This window comes from Salvelinus sp. IW2-2015, linkage group LG22 (genome assembly GCF_002910315.2).
Source record: "Salvelinus sp. IW2-2015 linkage group LG22, ASM291031v2, whole genome shotgun sequence".
Classification (NCBI taxonomy): domain Eukaryota; kingdom Metazoa; phylum Chordata; class Actinopteri; order Salmoniformes; family Salmonidae; genus Salvelinus; species Salvelinus sp. IW2-2015.
The window spans coordinates 19696021-19713934 of NC_036862.1; the positions used below are offsets into that span (position 1 = coordinate 19696021).

At 46.4% G+C, this 17914-nt stretch overlaps 2 protein-coding genes and 1 pseudogene across 2 annotated transcripts in view; 2 read left to right on the forward strand and 1 right to left on the reverse strand.

Moving 5' to 3' along the window:
- LOC111982664 (calpain-5) overlaps nucleotides 1–17914 on the forward strand; it is a 55830-nt gene that overhangs the window by 13553 nt on the left and 24363 nt on the right. The gene's annotated exons all lie outside the window — the stretch shown is intronic.
- Nucleotides 1290–4044, reverse strand: LOC111982665 (olfactory marker protein-like). Its single transcript, XM_024014282.2, has 2 exons — nucleotides 3879–4044; nucleotides 1290–2815 (listed from the first exon to the last, which is right to left on the reverse strand). The coding sequence occupies exons 1-2, from the start codon at nucleotides 3969–3971 to the stop codon at nucleotides 2387–2389; spliced, it is 522 nt and encodes a 173-aa protein (XP_023870050.1). The 5' UTR covers nucleotides 3972–4044; the 3' UTR covers nucleotides 1290–2386.
- Nucleotides 4134–14089, forward strand: LOC112081382 (calpain-5-like; annotated as a pseudogene).

A 17914-nucleotide genomic window follows, 5' to 3' on the forward strand; every position in this document is an offset into this window, starting at 1 on the left:
TATGAGCAGGTGATAACCCGTGTCTCTCCTCATATAGGAGCTGTGGTATAACCCCATGTTGTTCCTCTATAGGAGCTGTGTGATAACCCTGTTGTCTCTCCTTATAGGAAGCTGTGTGATAACCCCATTGTTGTCTTCCTCTATAGGAGCTGTGTTGAAACCCATGTTGTCTCTCCTCTATAGACTGTGTGATCCCCGTGGTGCTCTTCCTTATAGGAGCTGTGTGATAACACCATGTTGTTTCCTCTATATGATGCTGTGTGAGTAACCCCATGTTGTCTCTCCCTCTATAGTGTGAGTGTTGTGCCCATGTGTGCCTCCCTATAGGTTTGTAGGTGCTGCCATGTTGTCTCCTTCTATAGGAGCTGGTGTGATAACACCATGTTGTCTCTCTCTATAGGAGCTGGTGTGTATAACCCCATGTATGGCGTGGGTCCTTCTATAGGAGCTGTGTGATAAACCCCATGTTGTTCTGTGCCTCGTGTGGTGGTTATAACCCATGTTGCTCTCCTTTGCCCGTGGACCCATTGTCTCTCTAAGGAGCGTGTGTTGCCCGTTTGTCTCCTCCTCTTAGGAGCTGTGTGTACAACCATGTTGTCTCCTCTATAGGAGCTGGTGGTGATAAGCACCTGTTGCTCTCTCGGTGCTGATAGAGCTGTGGTGTGGAGTATACCCATGTTGTCTTCTCCTCTAGTAGGAGCATGTGTGCAGATAACCCATGTTGTTCTGTCCTCCTATAGGAGCTGGTGTGATAACCCCATGTTGTCTTCCCCTCTATGGAGTGCGTCTGGTGTGTAATCCGGGTGTGTCTCTCCTCTATAGGAGCTGTTGTGGTGTGAGAACACCCATCGCCTCTTAGGACTGTGTAACCCCCCATGTGTCTCCCTCTCTATGCGTGATCTCTCTCCCCCCCCCCTATAGAGCTGTTTGTGATAACCTGGCTCAGGAGCTGTGGTGATAACCCCATGGGTGTGTTCTGTCTGATGTGTGAGCGGTGTAGAACCCCATGGGGGCGCGCCGCGAGAGGAGCGGGAGAACCCAGGGGGCGCTCCGCTAGAGGAGCGGGTGGGATAACCTCTCTGTGTGGGGCGCGCGCGAGAGGTGTGTGGAGAACCCAGGGTGGCGCCGCGAGAGGAGCGGGGGTTAACCCAGGTGGCTGCGCCGCGAAGGAGCTGGGATACACGGGTCCGCGAGGGGGATCCTCTCTCCCTGACCATTAACACAAACACAGCAGGACAGAGTACCTACAGCTGTCCCCTGCCCTGACCATTAACACAAACACAGCAGGACAGAGTACCTACATCTCTTTATTGAACAGCAGTAGAGGACATGGCCAGTTTACAGTATATTGTTGTGATATTTCATGCAAAGTGAATATGGTTGGAGTTACATTGCAGCATTGGTTCTCTAATATTTCCTATAAAGAAGGATCAGAACAAGCTATTCATATCATTCAGGTTTTCAATATAAATGTACAGCTAACTGCCAAAATAAAATAAACACTTGGGTAATAAGGGATACAAAGTATATTGAGAGCAGCTGCTTCCACACAGGTGTGATTGCTGAGTTAATTAAGCAATTAAGATCATACTTAGTCATGTATGAATTCTGGAGCGGCTGAGACAGCGTTTTCCACCACCATCAACAAAACACCAAATGATGGAATTTCTTGTTGAAGAATGGTGTCGCATCCCTCCAATATAGTACCAGACACTTGTAGAATCTATGCCAAGGTGCACTGAAGCTGTTGTGGCGGCTCGTGGTGACCCAACGCCCTATTAAGACACTTTATGTTGGTGTTTCCTTTATTTTGGCAGTTACCTGTATCCATAGTTTGATTCTGCAGCCTACTGTGTAACTACTTTACCTTCAAAACATGGTTTCTAGCAGCTTGTTGACTGACATGCATAGATAGATAGATGCTCAGGAAGAAAGTACACACACACACACGCACACACAGATGAGAGATGGGACTCAGTGTGTGTGGGCGGGGGGCGTAAAGAGAAGGATAGGAGTGTAGACTGGTCCAACCTAGACTGGCTGTAGTAGAAGGCATTCCCTTAGAATGGAGAGAGGGAGACTAGAGGAGTAGAGGGAAGGGATATTTTGGGAATGAGGCCCTTTATCTACTTCCCCAGAGTCGGATGAACTTGTGGTTACAATTTTTATGTCTCTGTGTACAGTATGAAGGAAGTTAGATGTAGTTTCACGAGCCAGTGCTAACTAGCGTTATCCATAGACTTCCAGTCATTGCTCGAAAGCTAGTTAGCATTGGCTCGCAAAACTACCTCTATCTTCCTTCATACTGGACACAGAAAAGTACACACTTTGGTATCCAGAGGGCCTCATTGCCAAAATCTAGAAGTATCCCTTTAAGGTTTGTAGGTCAGGCCTGATTGAACTCCATGGAGATGCTGACCTTGTCAGCCTCCGCCCCCTCCTTGAAGGCAAGCAGGAAGTACATGACCTTTCGGACCTTTGCCAGCTCCGCGATTCGCTCCCCAAACTCCTGGATGTCCGCCTCCAGACACTTGAGGGGTGTGTCCTCCGGGTCACCAGCGTTCCGCCAGAATGTTCCGACGGGTTCAAGAAGCTGCCGGGTCATCAGGTGTGTGAGGTCAGGGGTCCAGAGCTGGGAGATCCCTGTGACGGTCACTCTGCCATGACCAATCAGAGACACCGACCAGTGGATGAACGTCAGCTTCTGATTGGAGAAGTCCAGACGGTAAACAGCCTCGTGGGGGAGGAGCAACCGCTCCCCCTCCTGTCGCTTCTGACCGCTCCGCTGCAGGGACTGGACACGCAGCTGCATTACCTAGTAACAATAATAACCATATTAATAATGTAATCATAATATAGTAATACTATAATATAACTGCACTTNCAGGGACTGGACACGCAGCTGCATTACCTAGTAACAATAATAACCATATTAATAATGTAATCATAATATAGTAATACTATAATATAACTGCACTTTTGACCACTCTGCTGCAGAGACTGGACACACCTGCGAATCACATAATAATAATATTTTGATAATAGTATAACTATAATATCCTGGACGGACTGGATACTCAGATGCAGATACCATTCAGTACAAGTCGACTCCTGAAAACTGTCCATGCGTTTGTCAGTAAATAGGCTACTTTGTTTTAGTTCCCCCCCCCCCTTTTCTCCCCAATTTCGTGGAAGCCAATTGGTAGTTAGTCTTGTCTCATCTCTGCAACTCCCGTACGGACTCGGGGGAGGCGAAGGTCGAGAGCCATGCGTCCCCCGAAACCCAACCAAGCCGCACTGCTTCTTGACACAATGCCCGCTTAATCTGGAAGCCAGCCGCACCAATGTGTCGGAGCAAACACTGTGCACCTGGCAACCGTGTCAGCGTGCACTGTGCCCGGCCCGCCACAGGAGTCGCTAGAGCGCGATGGGACAAGGACATCGCTGCCGGCCAAACCCTCCCCTAACCCAGACGACGCTGGGCCAATTGTGCGCCGCCCCCACGGGTCTCCTGGTCGCGGCCGCCTGCAACAGAGACGGGACTCAAACCCAGAATGTCTAGTGGCACAGCTAGCAACTGCGATGCAGTGCCTTAGACCACTGCGCCACTCAGGCGGCCCCAGATAAGCACATATTTAAGACAGTACCAAACTACTACACATAGCAGAAGCCAATTTAGAATTTTGCATGTCTACTTGAAAATACTTTTTTCAAAGTGACTTATGGTGAAGGCATTATTACATCATTACTCAGTATATCTGACCCATGCAAGAATCAAACTTGCAACCAACTGAACCATCGATTGTGCTATTTCAATCACCAACCTCATCTTAATTAAACACATCTCAACCACATCTCAACCTCGTGAACAGTCTTACCTCAGTGAGAGAAGTGTCCTCTGCAAAGCGTAGCTCCATGGCTGAGCCAGACGAGGGGGCCGCGGCCGGGTCTGTGCATGTCTGAGAGCTCATCTTTCTCTGCTGGGGAGGGAACGAGGCCTGCCTGTCTGTCTGTCTGGATGGATATTTGTGTCTGTCTGTGTGTCTGTGTCTGCAGATAGTTTCGCTCTGTTCCTCTCCCCCTCTGTCTCTCTCTTATGCCATCTCTTTCCCCTCCCTTTCCCAGAGGGTAACATGGTTGAGTTGGTTCTGTGGTTGGGACTATTGATTGTGTGGCATGTACAGTGAGTGAGGGAGGGATGGAGAACAGAAGTGAGGAGAGGGGAGGAGGGAGTTTGTGGTGGCGCTAGGCAACAGGAAGTGATGACATCAGAAGAGGAACCAGGGATTTTCCTGAAGGCTTCTGGGAGCTGGTTGGTCATAGCTGGATGGGCTGGTTATTAATATACCCAAATGCTGGCTGTGTGTGTGTGTGTGTGTGTGGGTCGTGTTGTGTGTGTGTGTTGTGTGTGTGTGTGTGTGTGTGTGTGTGTGTGTGTGTGTGTGTGTGTGTGTGTGTGTGTGTGTGTGTGTGCCACAATGTCTGGTTGTGGTGTGTACATTTTGTTTGGTTTTTATGATGCACTAGGTGTTGCTTGTTTTAAGTTAGCTTACAAAAAAAAAAATCCGATTTGTATTGAGCAGATAGTGAGAGAGACTGGTAGTGGGGAAAGTTAGAGAGAGATTGTATCAAAGGGCAGTAGGCCGGATTTGAACCCATGACCATACTAAAGACGTGTGCTGGAGGCTGCAGCATTACCTCTAGACCAGCCAGGCCATGCAGCTGTGACGTGTTCTGAGCGTCTTATCTCCCTCCCAGGTGATCCCGGACCATAAGGAACAGGAATGGGATGAGGATAAGCCCGATTCTTACACCGGAATCTTCCACTTCCGCTTCTGGCGCTTTGGAGAATGGGTGGATGTTGTCATCGACGACCGGTTGCCCACTTCGAATGGCAACTTGGTGTATTGTCACTCCAATGACAGCAACGAGTTCTGGAGCGCTCTGGCGGAGAAGGCCTACGCCAAGTTAGTACTATAATTGGACTGTTGTGTTTGTGTAGGATGTGTTGCTTTTGCTGAGTGTGTGTGTGTGTGTAGGATGTATGGGTGTTACGAGGCATTGGACGGGGGCAACACAGCGGATGCGTTGGTGGATTTTACGGGTGGCGTCTCGGAGCCCTTGGACCTGCTGGAGGAAGGGTTGAGTACGGACGAGGAGAAACGCTCAGTGCTGTTCGACAGAGTCCTCAAAGTCCACAACAGAGGAGGCCTCATCAGCGCCTCCATACGGGTATAACACACACACACACACACACACACACACACACACACACACAAACACACACACCTAGAATCCTGACCATTCACCACTCCCTGCAGGCGGCCAGTTCAGCAGAGATGGAGGCTCGTCTGGCCTGTGGTCTGGTGAAGGGTCATGCCTACGCTGTGACAGATGTTAGAAAGGTCCGGCTGGGCCACGGCCTCATGGCTTACTTCAAGTCCGACAAACTCACAATGATACGACTCCGAAACCCCTGGGGAGAGAAAGAGTGGAACGGTGCCTGGAGCGACAGGTAGGTTTTAAAATGTTTGTTATTTACCTTTAGTTATACAACAAGTCCTATTGAGGTCAGAAGACCTCTTTCACAAGGAAGACCTGGCCTGGTAGTGGGAAAGAAGAGTGTGTGCAGAGGCGTCAATTGGGAATGACAGTCGCCATATCCTAGCTAGCTCAACACCAACAATTTAAAATAGGCTACGAAAATCATTAAAATCCCGAATTAAAAGGCAAATGCAGTTTAGTGGCGTTAACCTTCTGACTTTAGGACCATGCAGATACCTGGGAGCGGGAGGGAGCGCGGTTTGTATGGCTGGCTGGCTTTATGGACAGCAGAAGGCAGACATTTTACGTGCCCCCAACCGATTGTGTTTTTTTGTTTATCTGCGTTGTATTTTTTTACTCATTTTGTACATAATGGTGCCGCTACCGTCTCTTATGACTAAAATAACTTCTAGACATCAGGACTGCGATTACTCACCACGGACTAGCAGAATTATTTTTCTTCTTTCACGACTCTGACGAGCCCGAGGCGGAGGATATACGGCTCCTTCGGGAACAGACCCCGACCCCAGTGATCTGCGTGGAGAGTTGGAGAAAGAGAGGCAGGAGAGCGGGCTGCCTTCTGAGAATTCGAAGCCGGTCGAATAAACTTCCCCACTWCCCTCAATTCTGCTTGCAAATGTGCAATCTTTGGACAATAAAATCGACGAGTTACGGGAAGATTAAACTACCAACGGGACATAAAAACTGGAACATCTTATGCTTCACAGAGTCGTGGCTGAACGACAATATCTACATACAGCTGGCTGGATATACGATGTACCAGCAGGATAGAACAGCTGCGTCTGGTAAGACAAGGGGCGGCGGACTATGTATTTTTGTAAATAACAGCTGGTGGACCATATCTAAGGAAGTCTCGAGCTATTGCTCACCTGAGGTTGAGTATATCATGATAAGCTGTAGACCACACTACCTACCGAGAGAGTTCTCATCTGTATTCTTCYTAGCTGTTTACATACCACCTCAGTCAGAGGTTGGCACTAAGATAGCATTGAATGAGCTGTATTCCGCCATAAGCAAACAAGAAAACTTGCGGAAAACTTGTGGTCCCCGGCTCCTAGTACCAGGGACTTTAATGCAGGGAAGTTTAACTTCTTATGAGCAGGTAGCGTCCCACCTGGACAACATCCGGTGAAATTGCAGAGCGCGAATTTCAAATTACAGAAATATAAATATTTAACATTCATGAAAATACAAGTATTATACATCAAAATAAAGCTTAACTTCTTGTTAATCTAGACGCTGTGTCAGATTTCAAAAAGGCTTTATGGCGAAAGCACACCATGCGATTATCTGAGAACAGCGCCCCGCATACAAAAACATGAAAAACATTTTTCAACCAGGCAGGTGCGACACAAAAGTCAGAAATAGCGATATAATAAATGCCTTACCTTTGAAGATCTTCTTCTGTTGGCACTCCAAAAGGTCCCAGTTACATCACAAATGGTCCTTTTGTTCGATAAAGTCCTTCTTTATATCCATAAAAACTCAGTTTAGCTTGCGCGCTTCATTCAATAATCCACCGGTTTCCCTCCTTCAAAATGCATACAAAATGAATCCCAAACGTTACCAATAAACTTATCCAAACAAGTCAAACAACGTTTATAATCAAACCTCAGGTATCCTAATACGTAAATAAATGATAAAATTTAAGACGGAGAATAGTATGTTCATTACCGGAGATAAATAACAAAGAACGCGCTTTCACCCACGCACATGGAAACACTACAGCCAAAATGGGAGCCACTTAGAAATACTACAACTTCTAGCTCATGTTTCCAAAAACCAGACTGAAACTCTTTCTAAAGACTGTTGACATCTAGTGGAAGCCCTAGGAACTGCAATCTGGGAGGACTTCGCCTCATAATAAACATGAAAGCCATTGGAAACAGTGAAAGGCTGAATTATATATTTTTTTGATGGTTTGTCCTCGGAGTTTCACCTGCCATATTAGTTCTGCTATACTCACAGACATAATTTTAACAGTTTTAGAAACTTAGTATTTTCTATCCAAATATACCAATTATATGCATATCCTAGCTTCTGGGCCTGAGTAACAGGCAGTTTACTTTGGGCACGCTTTTCATCCGGACGTGAAAATACTGCCCCCTACCCAAGAGGTTAAATCCGTTTGACCAAATTTCTATCAGCATGTTAAATGTGCAACCAGAGGGAAAGGAACTCTGGACCACCTATACTCCACACACAGYGACGCATACAAAGCTTTCCTTCGCCCTCCATTTGGCAAATCTGACCATAATTCCATCCTCCTGATTCTTGCTTTCAGGCAAATATTGAAGCAGAAAGCACCAGTGACTCGATCAATAAAAAAGTGGTCAGATGAAGCAGATGCTAAACTACAGGAATGTTTTGCTAGCACAGACTAAAATATGTTCCGGGATTCGTCCAGTGGCATTGAGGAGTACACCACATCTGTCARTGACTTCATCAATAAGTGCATCGACAACATCGTCCCCACAGTGACTGTATGTACATATCCCAACCAGAAGCCATGGATTACAGATAACATCCGCATTGAGCTAAAGTCTAGAGCTGCCGCTTTCAAGGAGCGGGACTCTAAACCGGAAGCTTATAAGAAATCCCGCTATGCCCTCCGACGAACCATCAAACAGGCAAAGTGTTAATACAGGACTAAGATCGAGTCATACTACACAGGCTCTGATGCTCGTCGGATGTGGCAGGGCTTGCAAAATATTACAGACTACAAAGGGAAGCACAGCCGAGAGCTGCCCAGTGACACACGCCTACCAGACGAGCTAAACTACTTCTATGCTCGCTGCGAGGCAAATAACACTGAAACATGCATGAGAGCACCAGCTGTACTGGAATACTGTGTGATCATGCTCTCCGCAGCCGATGTGAGTAAGATCTTTAGACAGGTCAACATTCACAAGGCCGCAGGGCCAGACGGATTACCAGGACGTGTACCGCGAGCATGCGCTGACTAACTAGCAAGTGTCTTCACTGACATTTTCAACCTCTCACTGTCCGAGTCTGTAGTAGCAACATGTTTTAAGTAGACCACCATAGTGCCTGTGTCCAAGAACACTAAGGTAACCTGCCTAAATGACTCCCGACCCGTAGCACTCACGTCTGTAGCCATGAAGTGCTTTGAAAGGCTGGTCAGGGCTCACATCAACACCATCATCCCAGAAACCCAAGGACACTCCAAATTGCATACCGCCCCAACAGATCCACAGATGATGCAATCTCTATTGCACTCCACACTGCCCTTTCCCACCTGGACAAAAAGAACACCTATGTGCGAATGCTATTCGTTGACTACAGCTCGGCATTCAACACCATAGTGCCCTCAAAGCTCATCAATAAGCGAAGGACCCTGGGACTAAACACCTCCCTCTGCAACTGGATCCTGGACTTCCTGACGGGCCGCCCCCAGGTGGTAAGGGTAGGTAAGAACACATCCGCCACGCTGATCCTCAACACAGGGGCCCCTCAGGGGTGTCTGCTCAGCCCCCTCCTGTACTCCCTGTTCACTCATGACTGCACGACTCCAACACCATCATTCAATTTGCCGATGACACAACAGTGGTAGGCCTGATCACAGACAACAACGAGACCGCCTATAGGGAGGAGGTCAGAGACCTGGCCGTGTGGTGCCAGGACAACAACCTCTCCCTTAACGTGATCAAGACAAAGGAGATGATTGTGGACTACAGGAAAAAGAGGACCGAGCACGCCCACATTCTCATCGTTGGGGCTGCAGTGGAACAGGTTGAGAGCTGTAAGTTCCTTGGTGTCCACATCACCAACAAACTAACATGGTCCAAGCACACCAAGGCAGTCGTGAAGCGGGCACGACAAAACCTATTCCCCCTCAGGAGACTGAAAAGATTTGGCATGGGTCCTCAGATCCTCAAAAGGTTCTACAAGCTGCCACCATCCTGACTGGTTGCATCACTGCCTGGTATGGCAACTGTTTGGCCTCAGACCGCAAGGCACTACAGAGGGTAGGGAACGGCCCAGTACATCACTGGGGCCAAGTTTCCTGCCATCCAGGACCTCTATACCAGGCGGTGTCAGAGGAAGAAAAGACTCCAGCCACCCTAGTCATAGACGTTCTCTCTGCTACCGCACGGCAAGCGGTACCGGAGTGCCAAGTCTAGGTTCACGAGGCTTCTAAACAGCTTTTACCCCCAAGCCATAAGACTCCTGAACATCTAGTCAAATGGCTACCCAGACTATTTGCATTGCCCCCCCCCCCCCCCACTCTCCACACCACTGCCACTCTCTTATTCATCTATGCATAGTCACTTTAATAACTCTACCTACATGTACATACTACCTCAACTAACCGGTGCCCCCACACATTGACTCTGTACCGGCACCCCCTGTATATATTGTTATTTTTTACTGCTGCTCTTTAATTACTTGTTACTTTTATCTCTTATTCTTATCCATATTTTTTTGAAACTGCGCTGTTGGTTAGGGGCTCGTAAGTAAGCATTTCACTAAGGTCTACACCTGTTGTATTTGGCGCATGTGACAAATAGAGTTTGATTTGAGAGAGCTATATATATTGACTAAATGCTCATGTCTCCGCCCTAACAATCGGATTTGTTTTCCCAAAGGCGACAAGGCAGGCGACAAGCTTACGTCCAAAATAAGCCCATTGAAACGCATTGGGCTAATATTGGACAGATTTTTGTGAGAGTGAAACCTCTCGCTTTGCCTCTTCCTCTCTGTGGAAAGCACATCGATGCATTTGCAGGGAACAGCGTGACTTTTTTCAACACAGAACTGGAGACCGCTGTAGTAGATGGCTTTGTCTCGGTAACTGCTGTTTGACTTGACATGAAACTACAGCTGTAATCCTGGTACTGAGCTAGTGCGTAGCAGCCAGCTAATACTGGAGTCAATTTTGCTTTTTTTTCTGCTCTCCAAATATAATTTTACAGTTTTAAAATGTGTAGAAATCAGTAAATGTAAAAAAAAAAAAAAAATACTCCCAGATGGGTGTGTGTGTATGTGTGTATATATTGACCGGTTCCTGACTCACTGCTCCCTCTGCTGGTGGAGAGAGGTGTTGTTGGCCAACAGGGAAACAGATCTTTAGCACAGATTGATGGTTCATTCCTCTTAGAATGTTTGTTTAATTTATATCCTGTATCATAGGAAAATTCCAAAAATGATCTCGGCACCAAAAGGTCTAGGGGAAACTGTCCATGTGAGCCGCTGTTGATGTCCATGTCTCAGAACCTTGAGTCCCCTACTCTATCAGTTCTGTACTGGTAGCATTATTTCACACAGAACACCCTTCAGAGAAACACTGAGCGGTAGAGAACCTCTCTGCAACAACTCTCTCTCTTTCCTCTCTCCTCTCTCTCTCAGCTCAGAGGAGTGGGGGAAGGTGAGTAAGAGTGAAAGAGAGAAGATCGGCGTGATTGTGCAGGACGATGGAGAATTTTGGTGAGTTCTAACCCTTAACCTATGACTTAGCCTTGACCCCTAACCTTTCCTCCACACGGCTGAGAAAATGGATGGCCATAGGATGAAGCTTGATGACTTCCCTTTTCCTGCCCCCCCCCCCCCTCAATCCCCACCCAGGATGACATTTGATGACTTCTGTCAGTACTTCAGTGATTTGATCATGTGTCGTCTGATCAACACTTCCTACCTGTCTCTTCACAAGACCTGGGAGGAGGGCTCTCTAAAGGGTGCCTGGCAGAACCATGACAACCCGCTCAGCAACCGCGCTGGGGCTGCACCAACAACAAACCACATTTCATACAGAACCACAGGTAGGGGTAGGGATGGGGGGAGGGCGTGTGTGTGTATTCATTTATAGGACTGGTCTGTGTGTGTATCTCTCCCTGCAGTATGTGTTCAACGTGAAGAAGCCAGAGGAGGTGCTGGTATGTCTACAGCAGACAGACAAGAGAGCCAGACCTAAAGAGGGGAGGGAGAAACCTGGCTATAGGCTTTGAGATACACCGGGTGAGAGAAGTGTGTGTGAGAGTGTTATTAATGTGTAATTTAAAATGAATGTGTGTGAAAGTCTTATTAATGTGTTCATTAAATTATTGTGTGTGTGTAGGTGGAGTTGAACAGGCAGTACCGTATGCACACTCGGCAGCAGAAGGTGTGTGGAGTGTGTACATCAACTCCAGGTGTGGTTCCTACGCTGTCCCTGAGGAGGGTCGTTACGTTGTCATACCCACAACCTTTGACCCCGCTCTGGAAGGAGACCTCTGTTTACGCATTTTCACTGACGTCCCCGCTGACTGCAGGTATACTCACTCACTCACTCACTCACTCAACTCACTCACTTCATCTACTCACTCACTCACTCACTCACTCACTCACTCACTCCTCACACTCACTCCTCACTCACTCTTTCACTCATCACTCACTCACTCACTCCTTCTCATTATCTTGCCTCTCTCTCTCCCCCATAGGAGAGTTAACCCTAGATCAGCCAGCCCAGACGTGTTGGTCAGGACTGTGTGGCTTCCCTTCCCTGGTCACTCAGATTCATGTCCACAGAGCAGATGGACTGGCTGGACAAGACTCTGATGGAGGTATACAGACCTTTCTTCTCTCCCTTCTCCGTCTGCCTTTCCCCCTTTTCTTCTCTTCCCTTTCTTCGTCCTTTCCCTTTTTTTTCTCTCCCTTCTCCGTCGTTCCCTTTTCTTTCTTCTCTCCTTCTCCGCCGTTCCTTTTCTTCTCTCCCTTCTCCGTCCGTTCCCTTTTCTTCTCTCCCTTCTCCGTCCGTTCCCTTTTCTTCTCTCCCTTCTCCGTCCGTTCCCTTCTCTTCTCTGGTCCTTTTCATATCTTCTCTTCTCTTCTCCTACTGACAGTCTGTATGTGTGTTGCAGCGTCAGACCCATATGTGATCATTCGTTGTGAGGGGGAGAAGGTTTGTTCTCCGGTCTATAAAGACACCCGCAGCCCAACCTTTGACACCAAGGCTCTATTCTACAGGAAGAAAACTAACCAGCCTATACTGATAGAGGTGAGGAGACTGGGCTGGGGGGTGGAGTTAAAGTAGAGTGAACATCACAATTTGGGTTGTTTCAATAAGTAACTGTTCTCTSAATTAAAGTCAGTACAACTTTATTCATCCTCCAGGTGTATAACCACAACGTGTTGATGGATTCCTTTCTGGGTCAGGTCAGTTTGACCTCTGACCCCGGCGACCCCCAGCAGGTTACCGTCCACCTGAGGGACAAGGGTAATCACCAAGACAACGACCTCCCAGGCACGCTCACCATCTCCATGGTGACCAGCAATATTCTCACTAACGTCTGACTAACCATCAATCAATCACCAATCAATCACCAATCTATCAATCAGTGCCTTACTCCCTCCGTTCAATATGAGAGAAGAGCGAAACAGGTGCCAGTAACAGAGTATATGATTGGTCAAGAGGTCCCCTRTGTTTCCATATGTGCTGGAACTGGCAGTATACATGATTACACTGTTCAATATGAACATCATCACTATTTGTACTGTATACACTAACTATATGTTTACAGTTTATGTATCTTTAAAGTTGTATTGTTTTGCCAAAGATTTGATCATAAATATCAATTAATTTGCCGTTAACCTCATCTGTTGAGGGACCAAAGTTAGGATTCCAGACTGTATTGTGTTGGTTTTTACTGAGTGTAGTACTATCCCTGACCACATGGGGGCAACAGAGGACATTTAATCTCCTAGTTCTCCTTTCTCATCTAATAACCACTTTAACTTGTGCATTACAGATATATAAATACTTGTTGAGTATTTCAGCTGTATGTGTTGTCCTGTTTACATTTATTTACATGGTTTAGTTTTACATTTCAGTCAGCTTTGTACTAGTCTCTCTCAAGTAGCTGAGTTGGTTCTGTGTGCTGAGAGTAGCTACGGACGTTTTTATTCTTTATGGGAGACATTGTTCAAGTTATTTTTGTTAATAACTTTATAATTAAACTTTAAAAAAAGAGAGATTTCTGTCGGTTGCTCTACTTTTATATCATGTTGATTTTCCAGTGGGAGGCCCAATACCAGTAGACAGACAGACAGACTAGATTCACTAGAGGAGAAGAGAGATTAAGCTACAGTTTCTAACCAACACTGCCACTCTTACATTCGACTCTTTACTCAAACACTCAACTCCTCCCTTCTTTCTTATTCCCATATTACTCTATCATGTTGTATTACCTCCAGTTACTACAGTGCCATGTAGATCACGTTTCAAATCATATCGCATTTATCTATAACATTCTCGTGATCATGAGGACTTCCTAACACTGTAATAAGTGTCATAAACAGTCATAATGTCAGTCTCTGTCATGGTGGTGGGTCCTTTTAGAGAAGGACTGGTTCATCTGAGCAGGCTTGTTTCTTATCTTTATAAGTAAAGGTTTATGATATTTTAATGTTCCGCAGGGTGATTTTAAAGGCTATTTAATTATTTAGTTTTATACTTCTCTGTTTATTTCTCTTTAAACCTGTTGGCTGGTTTCAATCAAATGTATACTGTAATAAATAGTTAAAACACTGTCTGTCTGGTGCCGGGTCGTTCTGTGTCCCGTCCTCCATTTTATCTAGTGTGTGTGGTCCCATTACTCAGCAGAACTCTCTCTTGATAGAGTCCACTATCAACCATGCTGTGTAGAGCGAGAGAGTGTGTGACAGTGTGTGCTGTTAGGTTCAGTGAGGTGTGAGGAACACCGATCAATGTGTCTTTCAGAACAGCCTGACCTTTATTACAGCAACACCAATAGACAAGAGATGTGCTCTCTGTTTCTATATGTGAAGCAATGCATTCTCTCTGTGTGCATGTTGAATGGTTGTGTGTGTGTGTGACCTCCTACGTTGTGCCTCACTGCCCCCCACTGGGTTTCCTGCCCCCCACCCCTCTCCCTCTATCTCTCTCTCCCTCCCTCTATCGCGCTCTCCCCAGTAACTCTAATTGGGATCAGTGGCAGTGAATGAGCTGGTGTGTCACAGCTAATACCTTCATAGAGAGAGAGAGAGCAGGAGCAAGGGAGTCACTAGTACCTCTACAGTGCAGCAGGTGTCTGACCACCCACTAAGAGAGAGAGAGATTCAGGAAGCCCCTCTCTTTCTCCGTCCTGCCTTCATCCATCCACCCCACTGCATTCTGTGGACTTGTCTGAGTGAACATAGACCTGTGACACCCATCTGGAACGAGAGAGAGAGAGGGGTATAGAAAGAGGACTGTACACAGTGGTAAGAACATACACAGTCAGGAGGCTTAAAGAAGCATGGAGGCTTTGGCTCTTAAAGCTACTTTTTAAAGCTGCTTTTTAAAGCTTTTTGCTAACGTCTCCCTCGTGTGTGTGCGTGTGCGTGTGTGTGTGTGTGTGTGTGTGTGTGTGTGTGTGTGTGTGTGTGTGTGTTACAAGGCTTATTGGTGTTGTTTGTACAGATGACATGTGGGAGAGTGTGTTAGTACAATATTTTTGCTCTCTATCTGACACTGTCTAGTCCTAGTATGTGGTTTCAGGGTGTTCACATGGTGAAACAGTAATGATTAACTAACCATTGAATCATAGGCAGACCTGCCGTGTGTGTGTGTGTGTGTAAGCAGAGCTGATAGAGCCCTCTTTAGCTACTTCCTGTATGTACTGTATCTCATTTAGAGCATCCTGCCTGCTCCGGGTTGTGGATACTGACTAGTTGCAGAGAGAGACCCTCTACCATCTCTCCTGTCCATCCTTCGACTCGCACAGCTAGTGTTGCTTTATCAGCTGTAGAAATGATTTAAAAATATATTTTGCTCCTGCAGCAGCTTAGATGAATGTTCACATGACATTCAGATAACTTGTAACTTGTAATGTGCCGACAATTAACTACAGTTACATTACTACCTCTCCCAGAGGGTTAACTCGACTGGCACAGTGCAGTGGGTACTGTATCTGCCTAAGAACTCAGTAACACTTTTCACTTTGGTGATATGTAGCAACAGGAAGCCTTTATATGCATGACATAAAGAATGTATTCTACACGAATGCAACATATCACTACTCTAAGTAAGGTGTTACCATTACCTCTATTGGCACAGTGGGTAGCGAGCCTTGGTCAGAAATTATTAAGAAATTCTGAGTTTCTGGTTCCAGAGTTAATTACACCCCAACTTAGCTACAGGAGTTTAAATCAGTTCAAATCAGAGGCTTTACCTCGCCATAAACTCATTCCATTAGTCTTATTGTGAGCAGATCCTGGCTAATCATTGTACACCCTCTATACATCTCTGTCTCTCTCTGTCTCTCTCGCTCTCTTCTATCAGTTGATTGGCTTATCAGTCTGACAGTTTTGGTGTTGCGTGAGAGTGTTGATTAGAATTGAGTTTTAATGGGGGCAATGGGGGTTAGCCTAATATCCTGTATCCTTTTTCTTGCTGTGCATCTCTCTTTCTCTCTCTCTCTGTCTCCCTCTGTGTCTCTCCCTCCCTGTTGGGTTATTTCAGGAGGTATAGGGTCTTAGGGCGGCAGTATGTACAGATGAGGGCGGGTTCAATGTACTTTTATAATGGTTTTCTGGAATGTATATTGCATTGTATTATACTGTGCAATGTGATTGGGTTTGGCGGTATCCACTAGTGGTTTGGATGGGGTAATATGGTGTTTTTAGTGTACTGACAAGGGCCCAGAGTCAGTGTCTTTGTGTCTCTTCCCCTCTGACCTATAAAACTATAAAAGTCTGTGTCCTCGCTGGTGGAGGCGATGGAATTACAGACAAGCTGTTTCTCAGAAGCCCACACTCAGGTGATCAACAACAATGACTGGCGTCGCTCAGAGAATGAAGGGAAAGGATTATATCTCCTTCTTTCCTTCTGCCTCTCCTTCTGTCTCTCTAATTTTCTTTTCATCTCTGTCTTTCTCTCCTCCCTCTCTTTCTCTCTCTGTTCTGTTCTGTGTGTGTGTGTGTGTGTGTGTGTGTGTGTGTGTGTGTGTGTGTGTGTGTGTGTGTGTGTGTGTGTGTGTGTGTGTGTGTGTGTGTGTGTGTGTGTGTGTGTGTGTGTGTGTGTGTGTGTGTGTATATATATTTGTACAAGAAGAAGTATATATTCATGTTTTCCAGAATTGCTGTTCTATTTCTGTGTTTTCATATTCAAACACGTTCATACACACAACTTACGCTAGGTCTCCCTGGCTGCAACCTTTGTCCCAGACCTGTGCTGTGGTAATTAGATGCTAAAATATTGATGGAGAGTCGTTACCCTTCCTAATCCTACCGCACGTGTTTGTGTATGTGTTTATGTGTGTGTTCTCATCAATGGTTTAATCAGAGAGGCTTGGGGGCACAGAGCTGACATCTATTTACTACAGGAAATTAACAAATAAATGGCATTTTCCTGTCTCCCCCAAACATCCCTCCCTCTCCCCAACCCAACCCAACCCTTCCCGTCTCACCCCTCCCCCTAAACCTTCCTCTCTCCCCCTAACCCTCATTGTCTCCCCCAAAATTCCCTCCCCCCAACTCACTGTCTCCTCCTACTGTGTGTGTGTAGCAGGAAGGGTGTGTTAAAGCTTAAACTAAAGTATAATTAGGGGGATGAATAATTGACTAGGTCTAAAACACAGTGGCAGAGGTGGGAATGAGGCTAGGACACCGGTCGGTCATGGAGGACCTGTGAGGGGTGTGTGTAGGTGGATGAAGGATGGGGTGGTGAGTGTGTTTTATGCAGTGAGAATGTACATTGAATTTGTGTGAGTGGCCAACTTCAATACAAAGGCAGTTTCAGTAACCATAATTAATATGCAAATGAGAATGTTGTTGGTCATTTTCCAGAGCAGCCGACTGACTGGCTGATTGTGTCCCAAATGGCACCCTATTCCCTATAAATTGAACTACCTTTGACCAGAACCCTATGGGCCCTGGTCAAAAGTATTGCACTGCATAGGTGTCATTTGGGACACAGGCACTGTTACTCACTTTGTCATTGTGACTTGATGGCTGCCTGAGTGTCTAGCTGCTAACAAGTTCCTTTCTCTCTCTCCTCTCTCTCTGTCTCAGGGTGGATACGTGGAGACGTCTGATGTCCAGGCATAAGCTCAGAAACCAGAGTTATGGTCATTCTGCAGCAGGTAGAAACACACACACACACACACACACTCTCTCAATCTTTCTGGTATGTTTCTGAGGCGAACAACACAGCCGCTTTTCCGCTCCATTACAGGAGTGTCAGGTGTGTGTGTGAATGTGTGCTTGAATGTGCATAGTGTGTGTGTGTGTGTCTCGGTCTTCTTGATGTCCAGTAAATATGGTGTTCGACTCGTCAGCCTTTCTGATCGTCTAATCACCCCTGACAATGGCTCCTCTTCAGCTGAACAGGCCCCTTCACATGCACACACAC